Source organism: Brassica napus, chromosome C6, assembly GCF_020379485.1.
Source record: "Brassica napus cultivar Da-Ae chromosome C6, Da-Ae, whole genome shotgun sequence".
Classification (NCBI taxonomy): Eukaryota; Viridiplantae; Streptophyta; class Magnoliopsida; order Brassicales; family Brassicaceae; genus Brassica; species Brassica napus.
Window position 1 is genome coordinate 35,597,055 of NC_063449.1, and position 8,341 is coordinate 35,605,395.

The 8,341-nt window shown below is 33.3% G+C and overlaps 1 protein-coding gene and 1 pseudogene across 1 annotated transcript; both read left to right on the forward strand.

The window, feature by feature from the left end:
• Window positions 1-339: 339 nt before the first annotated feature.
• On the forward strand, window positions 340-3,403 carry LOC125588596 (annotated as a pseudogene).
• LOC111213696 (glutathione S-transferase T3-like) lies at window positions 2,308-3,126 on the forward strand. The gene has a single exon (XM_022715508.1). The coding sequence runs from the start codon at window positions 2,308-2,310 to the stop codon at window positions 3,124-3,126; it is 819 nt and encodes a 272-aa protein (XP_022571229.1).
• Window positions 3,404-8,341: the final 4,938 nt, after the last annotated feature.

The window sequence follows — 8,341 nt, forward strand, 5'->3', positions numbered from 1 at the left end:
ATGTATAAACTAACAACATTTTTTATGAGAGAAGGCAATAAAAAAACTTTTAGCATATTACAGTGACATCATTAAATTCTTAGTTTCAGACATCCGATTCCATAAAAACTAAACATCATTGGAATGAGTTCATATATTCCGTCCGTTAAAAAATATGTATGTTCTGGAGATATATTTTGTTTTAAAAAAATATTTTTTTTTATATTTTCAATGCAACTTTTATCAATTAATAATAAAAATTTGTGAGGCTCAAAAATATTAATTGTATTTTAAATTTTTATTAGTTTAAAATTATAAGAAATAAAAAATTACAAAAACTATGTATTTATAACTATATTTTAATATGTTTTATTAAAAAGTGTAAAAATTATAAAACGTGTATTATTTTGAAACGTAAGTAGAAAAGAAAAGAAGAACTAAAAATCTATTCTTTTTTATCTCTCATTTGAAATAAAATAAAATATATGTTTCAAGGAATCCAAGAGTCGGCAGTTTTTAGACCATGCACAACGGGAGTACACGACGAATCCTTAGCACGAAAACTTAGGTAAAACCGAATATAATAATATTACTTAGGTTAATCGACGTAAGGATTGGTCCGTAGCCAAGGCTTTTAAGAGATTGATCCTTAGCAACGTGTCAACTCCTGAGTGGGACGGGGTCGGTTTGATTTTGGGTTTGGTTAAAAAAAATGGTCATTCTCGACGGAGACCGCAAACAAAAAAAAGGAGGGCTCGAGGAAAGACGATATTTTGCGTTTGAAATCGATCGTCTTCACGAAGGTAAATCGAAGCGTAAACCTGTATTTTTGTTCATTTTAGCTTAGTTTTCATGTAGATTCGTCTCATTTTAGTGTTTCGGGGATGGGTTTGAATCGATTTGGGTTTCGATTCAAATTGGGGTTTAAAAAAAATTTGGGGTTAAATCGATTTGGGATTTAGATCCAGTATGGGGGTTTGTATAAAGGGTTTTGACAAGATTTCGGTTTCAATCTGAAGCGGATTTGTATCTTATTTCTTAAACGGTTTCGAAATGAAATATGTTTTCAACGGAAGAGGATTTTCTCTTTTTTCTCAAGGGTTTCTCAACCTTTTAGGTTTGATATGTGTTCGCTTTCATTGGGTTCGTAATATTTTAAATTCCACAAGATCCTTGAGCTTTTTTTGATTTCGTTGCTCTAACTATGTTGTTTTAAATTCCAAAAGTTATTGTTGTATTTAACTCTGTTCGTTAATCATTTGTCTCAGGTTAACCAAATGGGACAAGATTACAGCTATTCTCAGCCTTCTTCATCATCAAACTCTATAGACATGAGCTCCCTTCTTGAAGCTGAAGCTAAGATGTACGCGGATGAAGCTGAGAGTCCCTACTGCAATGCAGAGCCGGATCAGTTCCCACCTCAACCCGAGGCTGATGATGGAATCCCTACGGCTTGCTACTGTGGTGCTCAGCCTGTTGTCAAATGCTCTTACACACCTAAGGATCCATACCGAAGATACTTCTCGTGCCCCAATGTCGATGATGGGGGCTGCCACATATGGAAATGGTGGGATGTGGCTTTAACGGAGGAGCTCGGTGAGGTTTAGAGAGATGTCAGACAGCTCAAGGATCAAGCTTTTGAGTGTGACCAGAAGCTGCTTAAGCTATAGAAGACGGTGTGTGAGGTGAAGAAGAAATCAGAGAATACAAATGTGTTTGCATTGGCAGTTTGTGTAATGGTGTCTGCAATAGTATTCATAGGTTTGGCTGCTATGTACCTGAGTGGTAAGTATCTCTCTTGTGCTATTTGCTTGTTTCTTCATGACATTTTTTTATAACTTTTGACTGTTTGATTTAATGTTTATGCAGGAAGAGCTTCGAAGAAGTAAACTAGATCAACTAGTAAAGCTCAAGAGTGTCTGTATAATTAAGGTACGATTCCTACTCTCTTTTGTATGAAATGCTTTGTATTGAAATGCTTTAGTATTGATTTGCTTTAGTAATGAATGCAAGTTCATTGCTTTATAATATTACTGTTAGTATTGATTGTGCTTGCGCATAAATGCAATTTTTTTCGTTTCTACCTTCCTACCGCCTCTGATATGATTGTTTTAAATGTTTTAGTACTTTGCAAATGGGTGTTACTTTGAATTGATTGTTTTAAATGTTTTACGCCTTTAGTTAGCTTTCTACCTTACTAACTGCTCGTTTTTATTGGCCTTAAATGCAACTAGTTTAGCTCAATGTTTAAACTCGTCTACTTAAGTCTCTGTGTTGCTATTAGAGTGACATATACTGATATTTCAAATGGAAAATAATACACCTTATATGAATCTACTGTTTAGTCAAACTCAGACTCCAGTGAACCTTGATTCACCCGAACCTTTATGGTTCGGTAGCCAAGGTCCTAGGGAGTCTGTTGTCCCTCCTGTAGTCAAGCCTGTTGTCGAGTCTGGTGGTGAGTCTGGTCTCAGGAGGAAGTGGTCTCCGATGGAGGATAAGATCCTTATTGGTGCCTGGCTTAACACCAGTAAGGATCCTATCATCAGCAATGAGCAGAAAGCTGGTTCTTTCTCGAGGCGGATTGTAGATTACTACAATGCAAGTCCGCAGCTGGTTGGGACCGTACTGAGAGAGCTAGGTTCCTGCAAGCAGAGGTGGGGGAGGATCAACACAGATGTATCCAAGTTTACAGGATGCTATGATGCAGCTTTGAGGGAGCAGAGAAGTGGCCAAAATGACGATGATGTGATGAAGGCGGCGTTGGAAATTTTCTTCAAAACTACCGAGTCCAAGTTCACCATGGATCACTGCTGGAGGGAGCTGAGGCATGACCAAAAGTGGTGCTCTGTCTACGGGCCGAAGGAGGGTGGAAAGGAAAAGCGTAAACAAGTGATTGATGTTGATAGAGAAGAAGAGGAAGTCGGCGAACCAGAAGGTCGACCTCCCGGGGTTAAGGCTGCCAAAGCTGGTATCAAGAAGAAGAAAAGTGGTAGAGAGGAGGAGCTGGGGAAGCTTCAGAGGGTTCTAGAAGTCAAAGAAAAACTGTCTAGAGCTAAGATTCTAGATCGTTTACTCGCGAAGAAGGAGCCTTTAACTGAGATGGAAACAAATCTAAAAATGAAACTAATGTTTGAAATGCTTTGATGTATTAATGTTGGTTAGAGGTAATGTCTAAAAATGAAACTATAATGCATTTGAACTTTACTAACCTTTGTCTTATTTGATGTGTCAGGTTTATCTAAGTAGGCATGTGAAGGAAGTCACGGGTTGAAGTCACGGGTGGAAGTCACGGGTTCTTGTCCCTCACCTAATGTATTATAAGTAGAACGCAATGTAGTCTTTAACATTCTATCTCGGAGAGGTGTTTTCCTTTAGCCTCTAAACTTGTTTCATGTTGTTCAAAACTTGTGTTTCTCGGAAAGGTTGTAATATTTAGCCATGACTGAACTTGTATTCGGATCCTACTACAAGAACCACTTCTGTTTAGGTAATGAACTTTTTATGTATGAAATGCTTTGTGTCCTCTTGTTCTTACGTTTAACTCATTGATGTTGTGTTGAACTCACTGAAATTTAAGAGTTTAGCTCTTGAACTTGTTTAATTGAACTCACTGATATGTTGAACTATACTTACTACTATATAACTATCCTCACTAAATTGAGTAGAATAGAACTTGAATTTGAATTAAGCGACTTGAGTAAAAACATGGCTTAATGTTTCAAGGAAGGCAGGGCTTCTCTGTTCTCTGTGACATCAAGACGGAGAAACATATCACAAGGTTAGCAAAAGACCAAACATATCACAATGTTAGCAAAAACATGGCTTAATGGAATTTAAGATGATTAGAAATGAGATTTTATGAAATAATACCATATATGTTTAAAATTTTAACATCTATAACCAAAAAAAATTTGGAAATAAGATGATTTGAAAATGAGAAATAAGATGATTAGAAATTGGGATTTTATGAAATAATACCATATATGTTTAAAATTTGAACATCTATAACCAAAATAAAAAATAGAAATAAGATGATTGGAAAATGGGAAATAAGATGATTACAAATTGGGATTTTATGCTATAATACCAAAAAGTTATTAAAGTCAAAATAAATGATATAAAAAACTAAACTTAATATTTTATTTTTAAAAGGAGGGAAACCTAAAATGTCATCATCATCATCATCCGATGAAATCGATGAAAGATTGGACGAGGTTCTCGATGAAATCGTCGAAGATGCATATAATGACATAGTGGAGGCCCAACCGAATATGCAAAACACACGGGGTTATATTGAACGAGACCGTGAAGGGGGACATACCCGTTTAGTTAATGACTACTTCAGAGAGAATGCGACATACTCGGCACAATTCAGACGACGTTTCCGCATGAATAAGAGTTTATTCATGCGTATTGTCCTTGCCCTCCAGGAGAACTTTGTATTCTTTCAACAAAGACCAGATGCAACCGGGAGGTTAGGTCATTCTCCGCTACAAAAATATACGGCGGCTACTCGACTGCTTGCTTATGGTACTGGGGCTGACACGGTTGATGAATATCTCCGACTAGCTGAGACCTCAGCACTTTTGTGTTTACATAATTTCACTGACGGAATTATACAGTTATTCGGAGACGAGTATCTACGACGACCCACACCGGATGGTCTTCAACGACTACTCGACATTGGAGAGAAACGAGGGTTTCCTGGGATGATCGGGAGCATTGACTGTATGCATTGGGAGTGGAAAAATTGCCCAACCGCTTGGAAAGGACAGTACGCCCGTGGATCAGGAAAACCGACAATTGTCTTAGAGGTTGTAGCTTCCCAAGATCTTTGGATCTGGCACACGTTTTTTGGACCTCCAGGTACCTTAAACGATATTAATGTCCTCGATCGATCTCCTCTTTTTGATGACATTTTAGAAGGTCGAGCTCCGCGGGTAAAGTACATGGTCAACGGACACATGTATTATGTGTCTTTACATTATTTGTTTGCAGTATCTTCCTGTGGGAGCTACGAGTTCTACTGCTTTGCACAAACAATGCAAAGAGACGATACTGGTGAACAAAGAGGGAAATTCATGGAATGTGAGTTTGCGATTTAGCGAATCAGCCGACAAGTATTACATCACAAGAGGCTGGAGAAAGTTCTGTCTCGATAACAGATGCGGGATAGGAGACTTATTTGCGTTCAATGTGGTTGGAGATGGGAAAACTACTCCATTGATGTGTGTATGTCCGGAAAGAAAAGAGTGCTCTGAAATACTGAGCAAATACTTGAGCAGAACGAGTGGTGAGTCTTCATTAGGTGGTCATTCATGATCATGTTGGATTTTAATATTCAATCGTCTTATAAACTCTTATGTGTAATTTTTATATTTAATCATGTTTTTATTTAGGAATTTTTCTATCTTTATATTTAATTATTGTTTTTATTTTTAATTGTTATATTTATATGTTTAATTATTATTTTTTAAGTTTATTTCTAGTATTTTATGTTAAATTATTCTATTTAATCATTCAATATATAAAAATTATATTTCACTAAACAAAAAAAATAATATTTTTTATTCCTAAAGATTCCAACTTCGGGTTCACTATTGTACACACATTTTTCACAAGAGTCCTTAACTATTAAAAAAAAAAAAAAGATAATTTATTCCTAAGGACTCCGCAATGGTGATACCCATTGTGGATGCTCTCAGTAGTCGCATGCGTGAGCTCCACTAAACTGATGTGGTTCTATCAACCCCTATTTGTATCCTTCAGAAAATTAAAAAAAATGTATAATAACAAAAGTCTCCGCACATGTCGAAGAACCATAATTGTGAAATATATGTTCACAACCCAAAGCCCTAGTTGACAGCTGACATGTGTATTTTTTTCCATTCTTTTTCCTCTATGGTCTCTTTCCAACGATTTTGCGTTTTTATAAGAATATCAAGCTTAAAAATATACAAATTATTATGAACTATATGCAGTCTAACTTTTATAAAAAATTTGTAATGCTCTACTCGAAAATACAAATTTATGTCCTCATTCTTCGTATAATCTTTTTATAATGCCTTATATACAACTAAACTTTTTTGTAAAAATTGGGGTGCCCTAAGCGACCGGTTCCTTTGCTTGTGCTCCGGACCGGACCTGACTATATGTTCACAACCAGAAAACCTAGTTGATAACTTAAAATGTTAGTTCTTCTCTTCTTTTGATCTCATTCCAATGATGTTGAGTTTTTATGGAATCGGATGTCTGAATCTAAAAATTTAATGATGTCAATGAGATATGCTAAAAGAAAATTTTAACGCCTTCTCTCAAAAAAAAATTGCTGTTATGGAAGTCTGCATCTTTTTTTTTTTATAATCCAGGTATCCAGACCTAAGTCCGACTATCCCACCGCGTCCAACCGGAACTGGAGGGTCCTGGCGGCCAAACGGAAACCATGTTAAATCCGCTGTGGCCGGACCTCGAACTCGTGATGGCAGGCACCTCAGCCGAGGTTCCTATACCACCAGACCACGAGGCCCGGTTAAGTCTGCATCTTTCTTATGCGTTTATTCAACTGTAAATCGAATGATATATTTTAAACTGGTATAGTGAATTTTCACATTTGCTAAGTAAAGAATGGGTTCCAAAATATCCAATGGAAGCATACTATGATAATGCGATACAATTTTTTATCAGCTCCCATTTTTAATTTGTTCATATCCATAAAATAAGAAAAAATGTCATAGTCGTCTATGTACGTATCTTCCCATCAGATTCCCCCAAGATATCCAAACTCAAACCAGACTACTTACATTAATGTGAACATATGTGGCTGTTCTCTTATGGCCATTCACCAAAATTCCCCAAAATATTGCAGCTCTATGTTGAAATTGAAAGCTTGATCGTCATCATTTTGAAGAAGACATTACCTAAATTCATATCTTCCGTTTCACTCCTTCGTCTACAAGTGCTTTTGTGTTCATTCTGAGTTTTTCAACCGTATATCATTGTGTTAAATTAAGTTGTATCTTAAAGATCTGCGTCTTGCACGGAATGAAATATGTATATATATATTTACTTATTATATATTATTTTACATAATTATATTATAAAATAATAAATATATATTGAATAACTAAAAGTTCAGTAACTATTACATATATAGTGAAATTGGTGCAAACACCTAAATAAATTTTATTAATCTAAGCAAACACTTTATCTATTTATATGGTATATAATTAAATTTATATGATATTAACATAGATATAATATATTTTTAATATTAATATCTATTAAATAATGTTTTTACTCATATTGTTTTTGATAATTTGTATCTTTTATAACAAAAACTTTAAATCACTGATAACACAATTTCTAGTGTGTGATGTTTAATAATTTTAGTAATTTATAATTTATTAAAAAGTTTCAATGCAAAGTTCGAAATTTAAAGGTTGTCAATATTTGTTCAAAGCTTTTATAAAAAAAAAATTGTTCAAAGTAGATCTCGAAATTAAAATATTTATGTATTTGTATATGGTATATAGTTTAGTTTAAACGATATATATATATATACACACACATATATATATATATATATATATATATCTTTTAATATTAATATTTATTAAATGAGACTTTCTACTTATTTGATTTTGTAATCATTTGTATTTTGTTGTAACAAAACATTTTAAACAATGAATCACAAAAATTTTAGCGTGAGATTTTTTACAGTTTTAGTAATTTATAGTCGTTTAATTTTTTTTTAAATATAACATATACAAAAAAGTCTAAATTTTTATTATAGGGATAATGTGGTTGTTTAATCTATTTTAATAAGTTAAAATTAAGAAAAAATGATAGAGGATATAATAATTTTATCAAATCTTTATTATTCAAAATCATTAATTTCCGTATATACTTTACTACATTAGACAATTCCATAATTATTATTTAAGGAAGAATGAATAACATTAATAATTAATTTATGGTTATTTTAATAAAAACATATTATATATTTAGATGGACCAACATATACCTCAAATGTTATAATGTTTTTCTTTTAATATATAAGAGATTAAAGCAGAAACATTGCGTTGGACCTAACATTTATTTAGTAAGTTTTTAAATTAAATATACATTTATACTTTATAGTTAAATCTACATTAAATAACTAATATTCCTTTTTTTTATACTACTATCTATGTTTTCAAACAATATACTTATTTCTTTATATCATTATTTATGTTTTCAAACAACACTATAATTAATTTTGTTTTGAAACAATATAAAATATTAGATCTAATATTTTTAATAATTTCTAACAATTTTCTTCCAAGGTATTTAGATAAATTAAATAAATGGAAAACAAATA